Below are 23,398 nucleotides of genomic sequence, written 5' to 3'. Positions count from 1 at the left end.
TGCTGGACTAACCTTTTGGCATCATGCCGCGTCAGTAGTTTCTTAATCCTTGTGATGATCCTCAGGTGAAAAATGGCACTGCTAGAGACTGTTTTAATGTGTGGGTTGAAGGAGGGATTTTGATCAAAAGTTACTACAAGATTCCTGACACAGAGAGACTAGATGTTAATGAGATACCATCTGGAGTGATAATGGGATCTAATCTATCCCTGAGAGGTTCAGGACCAAACACCATGACCTCAGTTTTTCCTGAGTTAAGGAGGAGGAAATTTGAAGACATCCAGGACTTTGTCTTTAAGACAGGTCTGAAACTTCACTAACTTCTCTGTCTCCTCTGGTTTCATGGATAAATAAAGCGGAGTGTCATCAGCATAACAATGAACATTTATCCCATGCTGCCGAATAATGTTTCGAGCAGCTGACAAATCCGCAGCAACTGTGCAATGCTATCATGACATTTTGGACCAAAATCTGTTGAACATATTCCATGAAAAATAAGGCAGTTATGAATGCAAGTGGGTGCAATCCTTCACTAACATGTTGTGCCTAATAAAGTGGCCCGTGAGTGTATGAGTACAATTCAAAAATTCATATTTTCCATTTACATTGTTTAGACAACAAAGGTTTACTAACTATACTCACTATACATGAAAGCTTTTAGTAGCTGCAGATGAGAAATGTTAAAGTCATTTTCACTGTTTTGATGTGGACGCATTAGTCTCATATTCTCATTATATCTCATTATATGTTCTAAAAGTTTCATAAGTTGACCTGAATGCAGGGCTATTGAAGGTGAAATTATGCGATAACATGCATGTAATATACTGTATGTAACCCATTAAATTTGACTTCCTATTGATTATCAAAGTGCAGGCCTGAAGACTAAGCAATACTGGATGAGTATCAAAGGCACATAGCCAGAGCCTGCTCTCATTAAAGTGGCAGACATCCAACAGAAGTTCTCAAGCATGAAGAGCCGTGCAGCACCCGGTCCTGACATGATCCACACCGACTGACAGATCCAATATCCTAGATGCAAATGAAGGGGACCAACCTCAGGTCGTCAACAGTGGCAAATCCTTACGAATAAAAGTCATACATGATCAACAGAAAGTTTCGGACTCTGTAATTTTATTTAAACAACTTGAATGTGTTAGGGGTCCCAAGTGCAACAAATTTTCCCTCTCCCCCTCCCCATTTCTGTCTTGTCTGTTTCTCTTCTCTGTCTATTCTCCGGCTGTGCGGAGCTGCTTCCAGACTCTCCCCCATCAGACGATCAACGCACACCTGAAACCGATCTCCAGCCAATCACCCACACCTGCCTTTTCGCTTAAAAAGCCTGGTCAACTCCCCAATCATTGCCAATTTGCTGTTAAACCCCCGTGGTACAGCCTGGCTCCTAAAACTCTGTATGCAATTTGGTTTGTTGTTCGTGTTTCCAGTTTGGAACTGATTGTTAGTCACTCCCGCAGATCACCTTTCGGACGCTTCTTCACACTGCACATCTTGCTCCAGCTTGACTGTGTTTGTCTGCCTCCAGCACCACTTGGTTTTGACCTGAACCAATTTTTCATTAAATCTTATTTCCAACCTCACCGCAATGTGTCTGCAGTGTCTAACATAGTATTATTACTTGTGATCATGGATGATTATTCCTAACAAAAACTTAATGTATTTAAAACAGGAAATTCCTATATTTCGAATGTTTGATTCAACAGAGCTCTCTTTGTGATTTCACATGATTTCAAGTTTTCCAAAGGTTTCAAGAGAGTCTTATATTAAAGAGTCACAGCTAAGGTAAAAAAAATGAATTAAAAAAAATAATCAAATTTCAAAACAAATTGTGCAAAACATTTTTATTTGAACAAAAATACATCAAAAATGCTTCGTGCCACAAACTCCAAAATACAAAACAGCTGCTCACTGCTTTCCCCAAGAAAGAGAGATAAAAAAAGGAAGCTTTTCATGAGGATGAGCTTCTTCACTGCTACTGAATAGTTCTGAATACAGAACATTGCAGGCTAAATTTCAGTACTTCACCTGTGCTATCAAAAAATTGGTGAAATCAATGTTCAAGAAGGCTGCAGATTTATTTATTATAGTCAGTCCCTCTTGGTAAAGCTGCCACGAACGAAGGCACTCTTCATCTGTCTGGAGACCTTGATTAACCATTTGCAGAGGTTACACCAAACCATGCCTATTCTTTTTGAGAGTGATTGGCCGCTTTCAGAAGTAGCGGTTTCAGAGTGGTCCCTCCTGGAGAGAACCTCTGATGAATGGCTGTCTTTGTCAGAAGACGTAGCGTCGGAATTTCCAATACTGGAGAGTGTTTCTCCTTCAGATGATAAGATGGAGATACCTCTTTGGGAAATGCCATCAGAATTATCACTGGGAAAATCTTGAGAGGACTCATCGTTTACTCCATGTGAGGAATCACTGATTTCGCCCAGTGAGGACTTGCAGGCATTTTCCTCCGAGGATTTTGTGGCTGCATCTTTGGATACCCCATTGGATTTTGCTACATTGGCTTCCCCTTCAAAGATTGCTTATTTCTTTCTCTGAGAAATTACAGGTATCTTCTTGTAAGGATTCAATGATTTCATCTTTCTTTTTTCTCTGATGAGTCTTTGGCTTCTTCCATGGAGACCTTGGTGTGTTTCCATGGAGACCTTTTTAAACCATTTGCAGATGTTACACCAAACCATGCCTATCTTTTTGAGAGTGATTGGCCACTCTCAGAAAGTAGTGGTGTCAGAGTGGTCCCTCCTGGAGGAGAACCTCTGATGAATGGCAGTCTTTGTCAGAGGACGTAGCATCGGAATTCCAATAGTGGAGAGTGTTTCTCCCTCAGATGATAAGAGGAATTTCCCAAAGAGGCATCTCCATCAGAATTATCACTGGGAAATCTTGAGAGGCCTCACCATTAATCTGTTTGAGGACTCATGATTTCGCCCAGTGAGGACTTGCAGGCATTTCTCTGAGGATTTTGCAGCCGAGGACATAGCATCGGAATTTCCAATACTGGAGAGTGTTTCTCCCTCAGATGATAAGATGGAATTTCCCAAAGAGGCATCTCCATCAGAATTATCACTGGGAAAACCTTGAGAGGACTCACTATTTACTCTGTTTGAGGACTCACTGATTTCGCCCAGTGAGGACTTGCAGGAATTTTCCTCTGAGGATTTTGCAGCCGAGGACATAGCATCGGAATTTCCAATACTGGAGAGTGTTTCTCCTTCAGATGATAAGATGGAATTTCCCAAAGAGGTATCTCCATCAGAATTATCACTGGGAAAACCTTGAGAGGACTCACTATTTACTCCGTGTGAGGACTCACTGATTTCGCCAGTGAGGACTTGCAGGAATTTTCCTCTGAGGATTTTGTGGCTGCATCTTTGGATACCTCATTGGATTTACTATATTGGCTTCTCCCTTCAAGATCTGCATATTTCTTTCTCTAAGAAATTCCAGGCTTCTTGTGAGGATTCAATGATTCTTCTTCTTTTTGAATTTCCAATACTGGAGAATGAATCACTGATTTCTACTTGTGAGTATTCACTAATTTCTCCCTTGAGAACCACTGATTCCTTCTTCGTTCCGAGGAGTAGCTGAATTTTCTATCATAAAACACTGTTACTTTTGATTCACAGGCTTCTTTATTGGAGTATTTATTAGTGTTTGTCTCACATGCTTCTTCCTGTGACCACTTACTGATTTCTCCAAGTAAAGACGCACGGATTTCTCCCAGTGACGACTCACGGATTTCTCCCAGTGAGGTTTCACTCATTTCTCCCAGTGACGACTCACAGATTTCTCCCAGTGAGGTTTCACTCATTTCTTCCTGTGAGAACTCAACAATTTCTCCCAGTGAGAAATCAATGACTACTCCCGATGAGGATTCTGTCATTTCTCCCTGCGAGGACAGACTGGTATCTTCCCATGAAGACTCAAGGTCTTTTCCGTCTGGGGACTCTGTGTTTTCCTCCCTCGAAGAACTCATAGCTGACACACTGACACATTACTGAGGAATAACTGACATATTCTTGTAATAGCTTATTGAGTTCTCCTTGAGAGAATTCCCTGGTTTCTCTCTGTGAGGTCTTATAGTCATGTTCCTCTGGATAGACTTTGCTTCTTCCATGGGGACCTTGGTGTTTTTTGCCTCATTGGCCTCCCCCTCCAAAGACGTGTTGGAGGCAAGACAGAGCTGAAAATCTGAGGTCTTACTGTCATCTTTTTGTAAGGACTCAATGATTTTTCCCTGCGGGGACTCTTGCTCTTCTTCCTCTGAGGAGACCGTGGCTTCTCCTTTCACAGATTGCGAAGCTACTTCCTCCAATAACTGGCATGTTTCATTTGTCGAAGGGTAGCATTTCTTTTTATCATATAAGAAATTGCTTTTGGATTCACAGGGTTCTCCCTTGGAGAAGTTGGTGGCTTTTCCCTCACAGGCTGCTGCATCTGAGGACTTTTGGATTTTTCAAATGAGGATACTTTTTTATCCAAAACTTCTGTGAATTCTCCTTTCAAGGACTGACCGGCTTTTCTTCTGTAAAAGTCAGTGTCTTTCTCTTGCGACAACTTAGTTACTTCTTTCTGTGAAGAGACATGGGCTTCTTCCTTCTTCAACAACTTGCACCATATTTCTGAGGGTCTCTTATTTTTGACTTGGATAAGTTCTTTTCTTTTCTTTCCTGATCCATTTTATCTTTTAAATCCACTTTGAAGGCCAAGTTGTTTGAACTGAAAAAGACAAAATGTTAGATGTTAATAATATACAACACTCAGAAGAATCAGCTAGTGGGACTTTGTGACACTCTTGCAAATAACATCTGGGTTCTAAATTAATCAAATATTACTTTGGAATTCATATTGTTATTTACAATAACAAAAGATGCTCCTTAATTCTTGTACAAACATGTAATAACACTGCATGTTATTGGCCCAATTCATTTTTTCAAGTTTCAAACTTAATTTAATGCTAATGACCGAAAGGCTTTAACTGGTACAAATATAACATCAAATTAATGATACACAGTGTCAGTTGAGTCAGCTATGTAGTGGGAGTTAGTTACACATGTGTTGTGTGGTTTGATATGTCTCATTAAATGTTTCAAAAACCTATAAGCTCACTGATATTAAATAGAAATAATGTCACTTACTAGTCTTTGCTCTCAACTGTTCTAAGGTGCCCCATTGTTATGAAGTCATGCTGCAGGGCTTCCTCAGGAGAGATTCTCAGATGTCCATCAAAGTGGAATAACTTTTTAAGGAGATCACACAAAGCCCCCGCGGTCCTCCATTTCATTTTCGTCATTGGTTGGATTGGCCCTGCCGTTGGAATCAGTGATTAATACAGAGATAAACAATTATGAACACTGACATTAATTTATAACTGTTTAAAAAAAAGAGTGGCTTACCGAAAACAATTGTGTTAGAGAATAGCTAAAACACTGAGGAACGTCATTGAAGTTCTTTAACTTATCTGTACCATATTCAACTGGTGTCTGAAAGAACAAATCCAACAGTTATTGAAGATACACTCCCCCCCCCCTTCCCTCCAGCATTTTAGCAAATAGGAGAAAGATTTGAGATGTTACACCCAAATTCAAATATCCTTGGACCCTTGGAAATACCATGAGTGAGTAACATTCATGTTACCAGTGGTGGATGAGATTAGTATCAAAGTGCAGAGAACATGAGCTCACCTTTAATCTCCATGAACAACCAGAATGGTTTTCCATCTTTACAAAATATCTACTGGTGTATCTCCCAGCATTTTAATATGTAGTCTGGGGGCATACCCAGTAAGTTTATTATGTGTCTCATCTGTAAACCAAACATTCACAGTTGTTAAGATGACATACTCTTATTGCCTATAGATATTTTTGTCAAGTATACTTGCATTTTGATATGATGAGCAATTGCGCATGGTTTGAGGGTTGAATAAAAACAAAAGGATTTGGCCGACTCCCCAAATATCAAGTGAAAAAGAGAAGGGGAGACCGAGCATAATTTCTGGAGCCCTAAAAACACAAGTCAAAATAAATAAAATATATGTTATATGTAAAAAAAAAATAAAAGAATAAAGATAACTTAATAGTAATATTATTACTGCAGGAAAAATAACCTCAGTCCAGTTGCCTGCATGTTGGACCCTGTATGGGCCTCATAGATCAGACGTGCCAGTCGAAGTCGATTAGTTTAATTTTTAATTCTGTTTGGTGCACTAACATTACTTTGTCGGGTTTTAAGGTCGGTGTGCAGGATTCCAAGTTTCTTGAGGTCTGATAGAGCCATAAACAGCTGGAAGAAAATTAAAACCTTTTAAAATTGAAACTAGGCTGCTCTGTGATCAATTTATGCAAGTTGTAGAATATTACCACAGAAAGGTTTGCTAAATAATAGTTTACCTGCTTTGCAATCGGTCGAATTTCAGACAAACCAAATGGTTTGCGTTTTCTTAATTTAATAGCTTTATGTAAGTCAAGGCTCAGCATCTCATACACCAGGCAGAGCTGACTGTTATGTTGAAATGGTCCAACAGCTTCACAAAGTGTGCATGACTCTCACGGAGACTGGAATGGATGCATTGTAATATATTTTTCTGTGAAGGACAGACATGACTACAGTGAGGTAGGAATGGCCAGTTTTAGAAAATAATCACATTAAATGTAAAAAAAAAATTACCTCTCTTTGGCCACTTTTGAGGTACTTGGCATCCTTGATAAACTTGAGCGCCACAGTCCCTTTTGTATTTATGTCTTGGCACCTGGCTACTTGACCAAATGTTCCTTCACCTATAATCTCCTGGACAACGAAAGGTTGACTTCCCGCTGTGAATAACATCACCAGCACTTACTGTAAAGAGACAAACACCATGGAGGGAACCTAATTTAGTCAACATGAAGACGTCATAACCACAATTGAAGCATTATCTGTGTCCTTCTAATAACGGACAAGACTGTAGCCGTCCAATCTTGGGATCTATATATGTACTCATAGCTATTTACAAATAGCATACAAGTGCTGGAATTGGGACCTGATCTACGATGCCAATAAAACCTACAACACTTATCGTGTGGCAGTACAGTACAATATTCCTGTTGGGAAATTCAGCAGTGACTCTGCTGCTGTGCCAACTGTGACCTCATGTGACCTCCTAAAGACAGGTTTTACATTATAAATACAGTTTGAAATCTTACCTTTATTTATTGATGATGGCATGATTTCTGAAATGAAATTCAATTTGGTTAAATATGTTGGGAATTGTAACAATTTATTAGTAATGTAATCTCGTCAAGAAGCTGCCGACACAACGGGGCAGCCGGAGTACTGCCGTGGCTGGTGTACCACCAAAAAGGCAACGAGGGCAAGACCAACTCTAACACTAGATAATAACTACCACATCAAAATGCCATGCCATCAAATGTCAGGTTGGTTGCACTTACGATCATTTGAACAGGTCACCATTTGTTAAGGTAAGTTTCTTAAAGTACATAAACATCGAGAGCTGTCATGCTAGGATATCTTGTCAAGTTCCACCAGCCACCATACTTTTATTGGCAGCACTGTACATGCAGATTTTTGGTACAGTATTGGATGTTTCCTCAGTCAGATCCAATCTAATGCATTAAAAGGGTCGGTTATTGTTGCATTAATACAATTGACAATGCTTTACTTTAATTCAGAAGATCCCATATACTTTTTGTGTACATATATCTAATATGATAATATTTCAAGTGATTGACTGGGTTTGATGCAAAGGGTTGCCTTTTATCTTCAAAGTATAAGTGGAGTTAATTACACAAGTAAAAAAATTACGAATGCCAAGGCTAAGGGGTCATGGACAACCTTTTTAGTGGGGTGCCAGACTGAAAAAATGTTAAGTCTTCAAGAGATTAGTTTTATTTCACAAATTGCTTGAAAGGACTAGGCATTACAGGCTCTAAAAAAATGAATGAGCACTTGCCTTGAGTGGGTTGTGGTATATGAGGACCACATAGCGATGTTTTTTGCCCATGCAGCACATCTTCAGTTGTGCACCCAAGCTTCATTGGCTGCTTTGGCCATTTATCACAAGACAGACTTACCTGGGGCAGGTTTACCACAGGCTGATCTCATTTGGGTGTGAATAAGTGGTCAGTTACTCCCCATGCCTTCACAGGCCCAGCTAGAGACTGTACTTTTTTGTCACTGTCTGCTGTAGTGCTGAGGTGGAAAATTCCACTCACTCTGCCACGCCCCTCCTCCACACCCATCTGATCAGCTTTCATCATTTTCACCTGGTGCTCCCTCTTAGGCCTGTTTTAGCCAGTGCTGGACATTCATGCCATGCCAAATTGTTATTGCTCCATGCCTGACTTTCCAGCACATAGTTTTATTGGACTTATTGGTTTGACCCTGCCTGTCTTGGACCTTTCCTTTTCCTCTGCCCTGGTAAATATGACAACCTTCTGTTCCCGACCAAGAGTTTTGCTCGTGTGGTTTATTCGGACTGTTGCCCACCAGGGGGACTGTGGTGTGTTCTCTCCATTCTGGCAAGGCCCGTGATTATTTGTGTGCTGTTACCTTCAAGTATTCAATAAAGCCGTTTATTAAAACTATCCGGAACTGCCATGTCTGCAAGTGGATCCCAACACATCCATGTCACTTTTTACCTACTGCAGAGAGATCTTTGATGGTCTTCCTCTGGGTTTGCCATCTGGCTGTCAGGTTCCCAGTTTCTGGGAACTCTTTTGCAGGGTTTCTCCTGTGGGGGGCGACCCCCGCGGAGGGCGCCGAGAGTCGCGTCACAGCTCGTCACTGCTGCACCCACGGGAGCCCCACGTTCCTGTCCCGGGAGCGATATTCCGGAGAGGCAGGTGCGTGTCCCTCATTCTTGCTCCAGTGCTCGCTGTTTTTTTTTTTACCTCCAACCCCTCACATACCCCAGCGACAGGGCAAAGATTGCCTTCATGGTGAACGTACTCTCTGGGAGAGCGGCGCAATGGGCCACAGCCGTGTTGGAGAACCAGACCCCCGCGTCCTCTAGTTTTCCGGTTTTTTACGGCTGAATTAAGATGTGTTTTTGATCATCCTGTTCAGAGCAGCGAAGCATTCTCCCAGTTTTTGTCCCTGCGCCAGGGTCCCAGCTCTGTCGCTGACTACTCAATTCGTTTCTGTATCCTTGCTGCCCGAAGCGGCTGGAACGACGTGGCGCTTCAGGGAGTTTTTACACAGGGGCTTTCCGACGATCTGAAGGGCGAGTTAGCAGTGAGGGAGCAGCCGGGAGACCTTGGAGGCGCTCATCGGTCTGGCTACTCGATTGGACAATCGACTTCGGGAGCGACGCCGGCAGAGGATGAGCGAGCGGATGGAGTGGAGAGCTTCTGGGAGGTTCTCCAGGCCGAGGGGAGACCACCGGGGACTCGTCAGCCTTCGTCCCTGTCCCAGCGCCTGAGGTTTCAACCTGCGAGCCAATGCCGTTGGGTCGAACACATCTAACCCAGTCGGAACGTCGGCGCCGGCGCTCAGCTGGGTTGTGCGCCTATTGTGGCCACGCAGGCCACCTCCTCGACGACTGCCCGGTGCGGCCAAAAGATAAGCTCGTCAAACACCGGCAGGAGTGCTGGCTGAGGCGGATCCTCCTCCTGCTCACCCCCCGTCCGTCTAACCCCTCTCCGGCACGCTCCTTTGGGGCAGGAGTTGGTGCCAACTCCTTCCTGGTGGATTCGGGTGCAGACGGCAACTTCATTAGCCAGGACCTGGCCCGGCAGGTTCGCCTTCCCCTCGAGACGCTGCCCGAACCGAAGACCATTCTGGGTCTCGACGGAGAAGTCCTGGCTAGGATTACCCACCGGACCCAGGCAATCACCCTCCTCATCTCAGGAAATCATCGGGAACGGATCCACTTCTTCCTCATCATCCCCTGGAGTTCTCGGAGTCCCATGGCTGGCCCTACACAACCCTCAGTTCGAATGGCCAACCGGGAGGCTGGTTGAGCTGGAGCGTTAACTGCCACACCAACTGTTTGCGTTCGGCGGTCACCTCCTCATCAGGGACCTCGGCACCCGCCCAGGAGATTCCCGATCTGTCCCAGTTCCAAGGGAGTACCATGACCTAGGCAGGTCTTCTGCAAGCAGCGGGCGCTCTCCCTTCCACCCATCGGCCGTATGACTGTGCCATCGGTCTCCTCCCCGGGGCCAGTTACCGTCGAGCCGACTCTACAACCTCTCCATGGCGGAACGGGAGGCGATTGGAGAATTATATTGGAGATTCACTAGCTTCTGGCCTGATCCGGCCCTCTCTCTTCTCCAGTTGGTGCTGGTTTTTTCTTCTGCAGAAGAAGGATTGAACCCCTGAGCCCCTGCATTGATTATCGGTCCCTGAATGAAATCGCAATCAAGAATAAGTATCCCCTGCCCCTCCTCGACGCGGCCTTCGCTCCTCTACCACCGGGCCCAGGTTTTTTCTAAATTAGACCTTCGGAGCGCATACATCTGTGCGGATTCGAGAGGGGGACGAGTGGAAAACTGCCTTCAACACCGCTTGGGCCATTTGAGTATCTTGTGATGCCGTTTGGACTCACCAACGCCCCCGCCGTGTTTCAGGCCCTTATCAACTACGTGCTCCGGGACATTTTGAATAAATTCATCTTTGTGTACCTAGATGACTTTTCCGAGTCTGAGGAGGAGCACGTCCAGCATGTCCGGCTCGTTCTCCAACGGCTCCTGGAGAACCGCCTTTTTGTTTAAAGCTGAGAAATGCGAATTCCACACCACCTCCATCTCTTTCCTGGCTTCGTGGTGGCGCAGGGACAGCTTTCACCAGACCCGGCCCAAGGGAGGGCGGTAATGGAATGGCCAACTCCTTCCTCCCGTAGGCAGTTTCACCAGTTCCTGGGCCTTCGACTACATTTCTACCGTCGCTCATCCGCGACCTACAGCAAGGTGGCCGCCCCGCCTCACCAGGCTTCACTTCCACCCTACTAAGCTTCCGCTGGACTCCCGAGGCCGAAACTGCTTCTAACAGACTGAAGGGCCTGTTTCGCGTCGTCGCCCATTCTCACTCACCCCGACCTCAGTCGGCAAGTTTTGTGGTTGCGTTGGACGCTTCAGATGTGGATTGGGGCCGTTCTGTCCCAAAGGACGGGGAGGACCAGAAGGCTCAATCCCGTGTGCCTTTTTTGTCACACGGCTTCTCACCCGCAGAACGGAATTATGACGTGAGAAATAAGGAGCTTTCTGGCCGTGGTCCTGGCGCTCCAGGAGTGGATGCCATTGTGCTGGAGGGCGCCACCCAGCCACATTTATCGTATGGCCAGACAACAAAAACCCTACATACCTCCGGAACGCCAAATGAGGCTTAATTCCGGCAGGCTCGGTGGGCCCTCTATTCTTAGGGAGGGGTTCGGTTCACTACTTACTTACCGTCCTGGATCGGTAACCTAAAACCCGACGCCCTGTCCCGTCAGTTTCGCCTCCGAGCCTGGGGAGATGGACCCGGACCCCATATTACCCCTCTCCTGCGTCCTGGGGGCTGCATCCTGGCAGGTGGAGCAGAGGGTCCGCGAAGCCCAGCAATCTGTCCCGGATCCTGGGGGATGTCCTCCAAACCAGTTGTTCGTCCCAGTGGCAGTGCGCTCAGAGGTGCTGCACTGGGCCCATTCGTCGAGATTAACCTGTCATCCAGGAGTCAGCCGCTCGTTACACTTCCTCCGGCAGCGTTTCTGGTGGCCCTCCATGGCCCGGGACACCAAGGACTACATAGCTGCCTGCCCGGTGTGTTCTAGGGGGAAGGCCTCCCATCAGCCACCGGCAGGACTCCTTCAGCCCCTGGAGATTTCCTCGACGACCGTGGTCACATATAGCAGTGGACTTCATCACCGGCCTCCCTCCTTCCCAGGGTCATGAAGTCGTTCTCACTGTGGTCGATCGTGCTCTAAGTCGGCCCACTTTATTCCCCTACCCTAAGCTCCCGTCGGCAGCTGAGACTGGAGAGCTCCTGGTCCAGCATGTGTTCCGCCTCCACGGATTACCTACTGACATAGTTTCGGATCGAGGTCCACAAGATCTGCTCACAGGTTCGGATGTCCTTTCGCGCTGGGAAGCCTCGGTCAGTCTTACGTCGGGTGGTACCACCCACAGGCCAACGGGCAGGCCGAGAGAACCAACCAGAGCCTGGAGGACGCCCTAAGGTGTTGTGGCAGCCCAAGACCCATCCTCCTGGAGCACCTACCTGCCATGGGTGGAGTACGCCCACAACTCCTTGGTTTCTGCCACCACTGGTCTGTCTCCCTTCATGGCTTCCCTGGGCTACCAGCCTCCATTGTTTGAGCGGCAGGAGGAGGAGGAGGTTGCTGTACCGTCAGTGCAGGCCAACATTCGCCGTTGCAGGAGGGTATGGAGGCAGGTCCGTTCGACTCTACTGCGGACTTCTCGTCGATTCCAACTGCAATCGGCCAATCGACACCGGACGCCAGCCCCCTCCTATCAACCAGGTCAGAAGGTCTGGTTGTCCACCAAGGACCTTCCACTCCAGGTCGAGTCTCGGAAGCTGGCTCCTCGCTTCGTGGGTCCCTTTGAGGTGGATCGGATGGTGAACCCGCAGCGGTCCGCCTGAAAGCTTCCCCCAGCGTTGAGGATACACCCCACCTTCCATGTTTCCAAGGTAAAGCCCGTTGCAGAGTCGGATCTGGTTCCCAGTCTGACCCTCCACCTCCTCCTCGCATTGTGGACGGAGGCCCTGCCTATACGGTCCGGAGTATCCTGGACGTCCGCCGACGAGGCCGTGGCTTCCAGTTCCTAGTCGACTGGGAGGGGTATGGTCCGGAGGAGCGATCGTGGGTTCCCCGCCAGTTCATCTTGGATACCAGCCTCCTCCGCGATTTCTACCATGCCCACCCGGAGAAGCCTGGAAGGACGCCCGGAGGCGTCCGTTGAGGGGGGCGTAATGTCAGGTTCCCAGCTTCTGGGAACTCTTTTGCAGGGTTTCTTCTGCGGGGGGCGTGGTGGAGCCATGCCTCAGCCGCAGGTGCTGCCGGGGACTGGTGCACCTGCAGACTATCGGTAATCAAGCCACCTATTTATGGACTGTTCTCACGGTTGGCCAGCGTTGGCGTGTTTTGTCCGTTTCGGAATACCCCGGCTATACCCTCCTGGACTTTCGTGAGACTTTTTCCTTCGTGGATAACTTTTGAACCCGTTTATCGGATTATTGTTTTTGTCTTTATCCTTCATGGACTGCTTTCGACCCCGCTCGGGATTTTTGTCGTAAGTTTACATTCCCTGTTTTGATTAAGAACCGAGTTGTGGTCTCCACGCCTCTTTTTGAGTTGCACGTTCTATAAACTTTAATAAAGCTTCTCGGAACGATACGCCACTGTGTCCTGCCTGCTTTTGGGTCCTGATACAACCGCTCGTAACACTGGCGTCTTGCTCCGTAGGAAGCCTAGTTGTGGAGCAAACAATGAAGCCCACACGAAGCAAAAGGAATTGGTCCAGAGAACCAAAGGTGGGTATTAGCTGGTGCCTGCGATTTCTATCGGGAAAGTGAATATCTCTCTTAGGTCCACATGCATTTCCCAATCCTTCACTATATTTAGTGAACTAGAGTCAAACACCTTAGTTGCAGCCCTTATGTATTTGAATACTTGTTTGTGACTCTAGGCATATTTTCTGTGGATCAACTACTTCTTGCAGATGTGTTTGGGGTTTGCCAGGGCTGTACACAAGGGACAGGCTGGGTCCTCTCCAAGTCAGAGATGGTTGTTGAAGGAAGCACATCATATTTAACTTTCACGTGCCACATCACAGTCCAGGTGATTTTCCTCATCTTGATGCCATTCCACCTCATCCACTGGCCTTGCTGCAGTTAGGATATTGGCCTTGCTGCAGTTAGGATATTGCTCTGACACACATGCCTGTTCCTTCCAACCAACCAACCTACCTACCTACCTACCTACCTCCCTCATGTAGGGGGACCCTCCTGCTGATGGAGGGGCTGGGTAGAGAGAGGAGAAGGGGGGAGGACAGGTAGAGGATAGAATAGGTAGGAGAGGAGAGGCATAGATAATAGAAAATACATTTAGTAATACATTATATTAAGTTAAGGAAGCTGCCGGAAGAGTCAAGTTGAGTGGGTCAGTGGCCTCAGAGGTCAGTATGCAGCTCTGAAGGCGGCGATACTTGTAGATGAATACAGAAGGGGGGGGGCAGAAAAACTACACAAGAAATAGCATCACGAGTCTACTTGATGAGGAGGAGGAGAGGAGAGGAGAGGAGAGGAGAGGAGAGGAGAGGAGAGGAAACCATGACTCAGTGGGGTGACAGAGGCCTGTCAAGTGATCATGTTTCTGGACCCCGGCAGCCTTGGCCTATAGCAGCATGACTAAGATGTGACCTAATGATTAGACGACCCCCTAAGTGTGATAATTTGTCTGTCTATGATAGTAACTGGAACTACAGAATTAGTGACAATAAGCTTTTCAAAGAGGTAGGTTTTAAGCCTAATTTTAAAAGTAGAGATGGAGTCAGCCTCCTTTACCTGGACAGGGAGCTGGTTCCATAACAGGGGGGGCCTGGTAGCTAAATGCTCGCCTCCCCCATTCTACACCTAGAGACTCTGGGTAACCACAAGTAGACCAGCATTCTGAGAGCGGAGCGGGTCTATTGGGCTGGTAAGGTGGCACTAGCTCCTCCAGATAGGATAGAGCTAGGCCTCTGAGGACCTTGTAGGTCAGAAGAAGGGTTTTAAAAATTATTCTAAATTTAATGGGCAGCCAATGAAGAGACGCCAGTACATGAGATCTCTTTGAGATACCTGTCAGATCTCTGGCTGCAGCATTTGGTTCACCTGGAGGCTTCTTAAAGAGTTGTTTACAATAATCCAGCCTGGAACTAACAAATGCTGGACTAACCTTTTGGCATCATGCCGCGTCAGTAGTTTCTTAATCCTTGTGATGATCCTCAGGTGAAAAATGGCACTGCTAGAGACTGTTTTAATGTGTGGGTTGAAGGAGGGATTTTGATCAAAGTTACTACAAGATTCCTGACACAGAGAGACTAGATGTTAATGAGATACCATCTGGAGTGATAATGGGATCTAATCTATCCCTGAGAGGTTCAGGACCAAACACCATGACCTCAGTTTTTCCTGAGTTAAGGAGGAGGAAATTTGAAGACATCCAGGACTTTGTCTTTAAGACAGGTCTGAAACTTCACTAACTTCTCTGTCTCCTCTGGTTTCATGGATAAATAAAGCGGAGTGTCATCAGCATAACAATGAACATTTATCCCATGCTGCCGAATAATGTTTCGAGCAGCTGACAAATCCGCAGCAACTGTGCAATGCTATCATGACATTTTGGACCAAAATCTGTTGAACATATTCCATGAAAAAATAAGGCAGTTATGAATGCAAGTGGGTGCAATCCTTCACTAACATGTTGTGCCTAATAAAGTGGCCCGTGAGTGTATGAGTACAATTCAAAAATTCATATTTTCCATTTACATTGTTTAGACAACAAAGGTTTTACTAACTATACTCACTATACATGAAAGCTTTTAGTAGCTGCAGATGAGAAATGTTAAAGTCATTTTCACTGTTTTGATGTGGACGCATTAGTCTCATATTCTCATTATATCTCATTATATGTTCTAAAAGTTTCATAAGTTGACCTGAATGCAGGGCTATTGAAGGTGAAATTATGCGATAACATGCATGTAATATACGTATGTAACCCATTAAATTTGACTTCCTATTGATTCATCAAAGTGCAGGCCTGAAGACTAAGCAATACTGGATGAGTATCAAAGGCACATAGACAGAGCCTGCTCTCATTAAAGTGGCAGACATCCAACAGAAGTTCTCAAGCATGAAGAGCCGTTCAGCACCCGGTCCTGACATGATCCACACCGACTGACAGCTCCAATATCCTAGATGCAAATGAAGGGGACCAACCTCAGGTCGTCAACAGTGGCAAATCCTTACGAATAAAAGTCATACATGATCAACAGAAAGTTTCGGACTCTGTAATTTTATTTAAACAACTTGAATGTGTTAGGGGTCCCAAGTGTTTTCCCTCTCCCCCTCCCCATCTGTGTCTTGTCTGTTTCTCTTCTCTGTCTATTCTCCGGCTGTGCGGAGCTGCTTCCAGACTCTCCCCCATCAGACGATCAACGCACACCTGAAACCGATCTCCAGCCAATCACCCACACCTGCCGTTTCTCTTAAAAAGCCTGGTCAACTCCCCAATCATTGCCAATTTGCTGTTAAACCCCCGTGGTACAGCCTGGCTCCTAAAACTGTATGCAATTTGTTTTGTTGTTTGTGTTTCCAGTTTGGAACTGATTGTTAGTCACTCCCGCAGATCACCTTTCGGACGCTTCTTCGCACTTGCCATCTTGCTCCAGCTTGACTGTGTTTGTCTGCCTCCAGCACCACTTGGTTTTGCCCTGAACCAATTTTTCATTAAATCTTATTTCCAACCTCACCGCACTGTGTCTGCAGTGCCTAACATAGTATTATTACTTGTGATCATGGATGATTATTCCTAAAACTTAATGTATTTAAAACAGGAAATTCCTATATTTCGAATGTTTGATTCAACAGAGCTCTCTTTGTGATTTCACATGATTTCAAGTTTTCCAAAGGTTTCAAGAGAGTCTTATATTAAAGAGTCAAAGCTAAGGTAAAAAAAATCAATTAAAAAAAAAATCAATTTTTCAAAACAAATTGTGCAAAACATTTTATTTGAACAAAAAGATATCAAAAATGCTTAGTGCCACAAACTCCAAAATATAAAACAGCTGCTCACTGCTTTCCCCAAGAAAGAGAGATAAAAAAAGGAAGCTTTTCATGAGGATGAGCTTCTTCCCTGCTACTGAATAGTTCTGAATACAGAACATTGCATGCTAAATTCAGTGCTTCACCTGCGCTATCAAAAAAATTGGTGAAATCAATGTTCAAGAAGGCTGCAGAGAGATATTAAATGATTGAGATTCAAAGGCAGCCATACCGGCAATAGTCTCAAACAGTTACTGTTATTTATTCAGTCCTCTTGGTAAAGCTGCACGAACAGAAGGCACTCTTCATCTGTCTGGAGACCTTATTAAACCATTTGCAGAGGTTACACCAAACCATGCCTATTCCTTTTGAGAGTGATTGGCCGCTTTCAGAAGTAGCGGTTTCAGAGTGGTCCCTCCTGGAGAGAACCTCTGATGAATGGCTGTCTTTGTCAGAAGACGTAGCGTCGGAATTTCCAATACTGGAGAGTGTTTCTCCTTCAGATGATAAGATGGCATTTCCCAAAGAGGTATCTCCATCAGAATTATCACTGGGAAAATCTTGAGAGGACTCATCGTTTACTCCATGTGAGGAATCACTGATTTCGCCCAGTGAGGACTTGCAGGCATTTTCCTCCGAGGATTTTGTGGCTGCATCTTTGGATACCCCATTGGATTTTGCTACATTGGCTTCCCCCTTCAAAGATCTGCTTATTTCTTTCTCTGAGAAATTACAGGTATCTTCTTGTAAGGATTCAATGATTTCATCTTTCTTTTTTCTCTGATGAGTCTTTGGCTTCTTCCATGGAGACCTTGGTGTTTCCATGGAGACCTTTTTAAACCATTTGCAGATGTTACACCAAACCATGCCTATTCTTTTTGAGAGTGATTGGCCACTCTCAGAAGTAGTGGTGTCAGAGTGGTCCCTCCTGGAGAGAACCTCTGATGAATGGCTGTCTTTGTCAGAGGACGTAGCATCGGAATTTCCAATAGTGGAGAGTGTTTCTCCCTCAGATGATAAGATGGAATTTCCCAAAGAGGCATCTCCATCAGAATTATCACTGGGAAAACCTTGAGAGGACTCACTATTTACTCTGTTTGAGGACTCACTGATTTCGCCCAGTGAGGACTTGCAGGCATTTTCCTCTGAGGATTTTGCAGCCGAGGACATAGCATCGGAATTTCCAATACTGGAGAGTGTTTCTCCCTCAGATGATAAGATGGAATTTCCCAAAGAGGTATCTCCATCAGAATTATCACTGGGAAAACCTTGAGAGGACTCACTATTTACTCCGTGTGAGGACTCACTGATTTCGCCCAGTGAGGACTTGCAGGAATTTTCCTCTGAGGATTTTGTGGCTGCATCTTTGGATACCTCATTGGATTTTACTATATTGGCTTCTCCCTTCAAAGATCTGCATATTTCTTTCTCTAAGAAATTCCAGGCTTCTTGTGAGGATTCAATGATTTCTTCTTTCTTTTTTCTCTGAGGAGTCTTTGGCTTCTTCCCTGGAGACCTTGGTGTTTCCATGGAGACCTTATCAAACGATTTGTAGATTTTAGAGAGTGATTGGCCACTTTCAGAAGTAGTGGCGTCAGAGTAGTCCTTCCGGGAGAGAACCTGTGATGAATTGCTGTCTGTGGTAGAGGACGCAGCATTGGAATTTCCAATACTGGAGAATGAATCACTGATTTCTACTTGTGAGGATTCACTAATTTCTCCCTTTGAGAACTCACTGATTCCTTCTTCCGAGGAGTAGCTGAATTTTCTATCATAAAACACTGTTACTTTTGATTCACAGGCTTCTTGATTGGAGTATTTATTAGTGTTTGTCTCACATGCTTCTTCCTGTGACCACTTACTGATTTCTCCAAGTAAAGACGCACGGATTTCTCCCAGTGACGACTCACGGATTTCTCCCAGTGAGGTTTCACTCATTTCTCCCAGTGACGACTCACAGATTTCTCCCAGTGAGGTTTCACTCATTTCTTCCTGTGAGAACTCAACAATTTCTCCCAGTGAGAAATCAATGACTACTCCCGATGAGGATTCTGTCATTTCTCCCTGCGAGGACAGACTGGTATCTTCCCATGAAGACTCAAGGTCTTTTCCGTCTGGGGACTCTGTGTTTTCCTCCTCGAAGAACTCATAGCTGACACACTGACACATTACTGAGGAATAACTGACATATTCTTGTAATAGCTTATTGAGTTCTCCTTGAGAGAATTCCCTGGTTTCTCTCTGTGAGGTCTTATAGTCATGTTCCTCTGGATAGACTTTGCCTTCTTCCATGGGGACCTTGGTGTTTTTTGCCTCATTGGCCTCCCCCTCCAAAGACGTGTTGGAGGCAAGACAGAGCTGAAAATCTGAGGTCTTACTGTCATCTTTTTGTAAGGACTCAATGATTTTTCCCTGCGGGGACTCTTGCTCTTCTTCCTCTGAGGAGACCGTGGCTTCTCCTTTCACAGATTGCGAAGCTACTTCCTCCAATAACTGGCATGTTTCATTTGTCGAAGGGTAGCATTTCTTTTTATCATATAAGAAATTGCTTTTGGATTCACAGGGTTCTCCCTTGGAGAAGTTGGTGGCTTTTCCCTCACAGGCTGCTGCATCTGAGGACTTTTGGATTTTTCCAAATGAGGATACTTTTTTATCCAAAACTTCTGTGAATTCTCCTTTCAAGGACTGACCGGCTTTTCTTCTGTAAAAGTCAGTGTCTTTCTCTTGCGACAACTTAGTTACTTCTTTCTGTGAAGAGACATGGGCTTCTTCCTTCTTCAACAACTTTGCACCATATTTCTGAGGGTCTCTTATTTTTGACTTGGATAAGTTCTTTTCTTTTCTTTCCTGATCCATTTTATCTTTTAAATCCACTTTGAAGGCCAAGTTGTTTGAACTGAAAAAGACAAAATGTTAGATGTTAATAATATACAACACTCAGAAGAATCAGCTAGTGGGACTTTGTGACACTCTTGCAAATAACATCTGGGTTCTAAATTAATCAAATATTACTTTGGAATTCATATTGTTATTTACAATAACAAAAGATGCTCCTTAATTCTTGTACAAACATGTAATAACACTGCATGTTATTGGCCCAATTCATTTTTTTCAAGTTTCAAACTTAATTTAATGCTAATGACCGGAAGGCTTTAACTGGTACAAATATAACATCAAATTAATGATACACAGTGTTCAGTTGAGTCAGCTATGTAGTGGGAGTTAGTTACACATGTGTTGTGTGGTTTGATATGTCTCATTAAATGTTTCAAAAACCTATAAGCTCACTGATATTAAATAGAAATAATGTCACTTACTAGTCTTTGCTCTCAACTGTTCTAAGGTGCCCCATTGTTATGAAGTCATGCTGCAGGGCTTCCTCAGGAGAGATTCTCAGATGTCCATCAAAGTGGAATAACTTTTTAAGGAGATCGTACAAAGCCCCGCGGTCCTCCATTTCATTTTCGTCATTGGTTGGATTGGCCTGCCGTTGGAATCAGTGATTTAATACAGAGATAAGCAATTATGAACACTGACATTAATTATAACTGTTTTAAAAAAAAAAGAGTGCTTACCGAAAACAATTGTGTTAGAGAATAGCTAAAACACTGAGGAACGTCATTGAAGTTCTTTAACTTATCTGTACCATATTCAACTGGTGTCTGAAAGAACAAATCCAACAGTTATTGAAGATACACTTTTCCATGGAAATACCATGAGTGAGTAACATATTTATGTTACCAGTGGTTGATAAGATTAGTATCAAAGTGCAGAGAACATGAGCTCACCTTTAATCTCCATGAACAACCAGAATGGTTTTCCATCTTTACAAAATATCGACTGGTGTATCTCCCAGCATTTAACATGTAGTTTGGGGGCATACCCAGTAAGTTTATTATGTGTCTCATCTGTAAACCAAACATTCACAGTTGTTAAGATGACATACTCTTATTGCCTATAGATATTTTTGTCAAGTATACTTGCATTTTGATATGATGAGCAATTGCGCATGGTTTGAGGGTTGAATAAAAACAAAAGGATTTGGCCGACTCCCCAAATATCAAGTGAAAAAGAGAAGGGGAGACCGAGCATAATTTCTGGAGCCCTAAAAACACAAGTCAAAATAAATAAAATATATGTTATATGTAAAAAAAAAATAAAAGAATAAAGATAACTTAATAGTAATATTATTACTGCAGGAAAAATAACCTCAGTCCAGTTGCCTGCATGTTGGACCCTGTATGGGCCTCATAGATCAGACGTGCCAGTCCGAAGTCGATTAGTTTAATTTTTAATTCTGTTTGGTGCACTAACATTATGTTGTCGGGTTTTAAGTCGGTGTGCAGGATTCCAAGTTTCTTGAGGTCTGATAGAGCCATAAACAGCTGGAAGAAAATTAAAACCTTTTAAAATTGAAACTAGGCTGCTCTGTGATCAATTTATGCAAGCTGTAGAATATTATCACAGAAAGGTTTGCTAAATAATAGTTTACCTGCTTTGCAATTGGTCGAATTTCAGACAAACCAAATGGTTTGCGTTTTCTTAATTTAATAGCTTTATGTAAGTCAAGGCTCAGCATCTCATACACCAGGCAGAGCTGACTGTTATGTTGAAAATGGTCCAACAGCTTCACAAAGTGTGCATGACTCTCACGGAGACTGGAATGGATGCATTGTAATATATTTTTCTGTGAAGGACAGACATGACTACAGTGAGGTAGGAATGGCCAGTTTTAGAAAATAATCACATTAAATGTAAAAAAAAAAATTACCTCTCTTTGGCCACTTTTGAGGTACTTGGCATCCTTGATAAACTTGAGCGCCACAGTCCCTTTTGTATTTATGTCTTGGCACCTGGCTACTTGACCAAATGTTCCTTCACCTATAATCTCCTGGACAACGAAGGTTGACTTCCCGCTGTGAATAACATCACCAGCACTTACTGTAAAGAGACAAACACCATGGAGGGAAACCATTTAGTCAACATGAAGACGTCATAACCACAATTGAAGCATTATCTGTGTCCTTCTAATAACGACAAGACGTAGCCGTCCAATCTTGGGATCTATATATGTACTCATAGCTTATTTACAAATAGCATACAAGTGCTGGAATTGGGACCTGATCTACGATGCCAATAAAACCTACAACACTTATCGTGTGCAGTACAGTACAATATTCCTGTTGGGAAATTCAGCAGTGACTCTGCTGCTGTGCCAACTGTGACCTCATGTGACCTCCTAAAGACAGGTTTTACATTATAAATACAGTTTGAAATCTTACCTTTATTTATTGATGATGGCATGATTTCTGAAATGAAAATTCAATTTGGTTAATATGTTGGGAATTGTAACAATTTATTAGTAATGTAATCTCGTCAAGAAGCTGCCGACACAACGGGGCAGCCGGAGTACTGCCGTGGCTGGTGTACCACCAAAAAGGCAACGAGGCAAGACCAACTCTAACACTAGATAATAACTACCACATCAAAATGCCATGCCATCAAAATGTCAGGTTGTTGCACTTACGATCATTTGAACAGGTCACCATTTGTTAAGGTAAGTTTCTTAAAGTACATAAACATCGAGAGCTGTCATGCTAGGATATCTTGTCAAGTCTCCACTAGCCACCATACTTTTATTGCAGCACTGTACATGCAGATTTTTGGTACAGTATTGGATGTTTCCTCAGTCAGATCCAATCTAATGCATTAAAAGGGTCGGTTATTGTTGCATTAATACAATTGACAATGCTTACTTTAATTCAGAAGATCCATATACTTTTTGTGTACATATATCTAATATGATAATATTTCAAGTGATTGACTGGGTTTGATGCAAAGGGTTGCCTTTTATCTTCAAAGTATAAGTGATATTACAGTAATGGGGCATCCCCGTCCTAAACGGCTAGTCAAGAAACTACCATCACAACCAAAGCTGAGGCTTGTCCTCTAGTCGATGGAGTTAATTACACAAGTAAAAAAATTACGAATGCCAAGGCTAAGGGGTCATGGACAAACCTTTTTAGTGGGTGCCAGACTGAAAAAATGTTAAGTCTTCAAGAGATTAGTTTTATTTCACAAATTGCTTGAAAGGACTAGGCATTACAGGCTCTAAAAAAATGAATGAGCACTTGCCTTGAGTGGGTTGTGGTATATGAGGATCACATAGCGATGTTTTTGCCCATGCAGCACATCTTCAGTTGTGCACCCAAGCTTCATTGGCTGCTTTGGCCATTTATCACAAGACAGACTTACCTGGGGCAGGTTTACCACAGGCTGATCTCATTTGGGTGTGAATAAGTGGTCAGTTACTCCCCATGCCTTCACAGGCCCAGCTAGAGACTGTACTTTTTTGTCACTGTCTGCTGTAGTGCTGAGGTGGAAAATTCCACTCACTCTGCCACGCCCCTCCTCCACACCCATCTGATCAGCTTTCATCATTTTCACCTGGTGCTCCCTCTTAGGCCTGTTTTAGCCAGTGCTGGACATTCATGCCATGCCAAATTGTTATTGCTCCATGCCTGACTTTCCAGCACATAGTTTTATTGGACTTATTGGTTTGACCCTGCCTGTCTTGGACCTTTCCTTTTCCTCTGCCCTGGTAAATATGACAACCTTCTGTTCCCGACCA

The 23,398-nt window shown here is 44.1% G+C and overlaps 1 protein-coding gene across 1 annotated transcript; it reads right to left on the bottom strand.

The window, feature by feature from the left end:
• Positions 1 to 13,669: 13,669 nt before the first annotated feature.
• Positions 13,670 to 20,615, bottom strand: LOC115252795 (uncharacterized). Its single transcript, XM_029848960.1, has 5 exons — positions 20,556 to 20,615; positions 20,343 to 20,429; positions 20,085 to 20,251; positions 17,877 to 19,663; positions 13,670 to 13,704 (listed from the first exon to the last, which is right to left on the bottom strand). The coding sequence occupies exons 1-5, from the start codon at positions 20,589 to 20,591 to the stop codon at positions 13,670 to 13,672; spliced, it is 2,112 nt and encodes a 703-aa protein (XP_029704820.1). The 5' UTR covers positions 20,592 to 20,615.
• Positions 20,616 to 23,398: the final 2,783 nt, after the last annotated feature.

The sequence above is a fragment of the Takifugu rubripes genome, chromosome 1 (genome assembly GCF_901000725.2).
Source record: "Takifugu rubripes chromosome 1, fTakRub1.2, whole genome shotgun sequence".
In the NCBI taxonomy this organism is placed as follows: domain Eukaryota; kingdom Metazoa; phylum Chordata; class Actinopteri; order Tetraodontiformes; family Tetraodontidae; genus Takifugu; species Takifugu rubripes.
This window is presented reverse-complemented; position numbering and strand designations above follow the sequence as displayed.

Excerpts from the sequence above, each read along its gene's own strand:
- LOC115252795 (XM_029848960.1), bottom strand. The coding sequence starts at position 20,591 with ATGGAAAACCATTCTGGTTGTTCATGGAGATTAAAG. Across the intron at positions 20,430-20,555 it reads GTTGTTCATGGAGATTAAAG|ACACCAGTTGAATATGGTAC; the intron begins GTGAGCTCATGT and ends TTGTTCTTTCAG. Across the intron at positions 20,252-20,342 it reads CTCTAACACAATTGTTTTCG|GCCAATCCAACCAATGACGA; the intron begins GTAAGCACTCTT and ends TTCCAACGGCAG.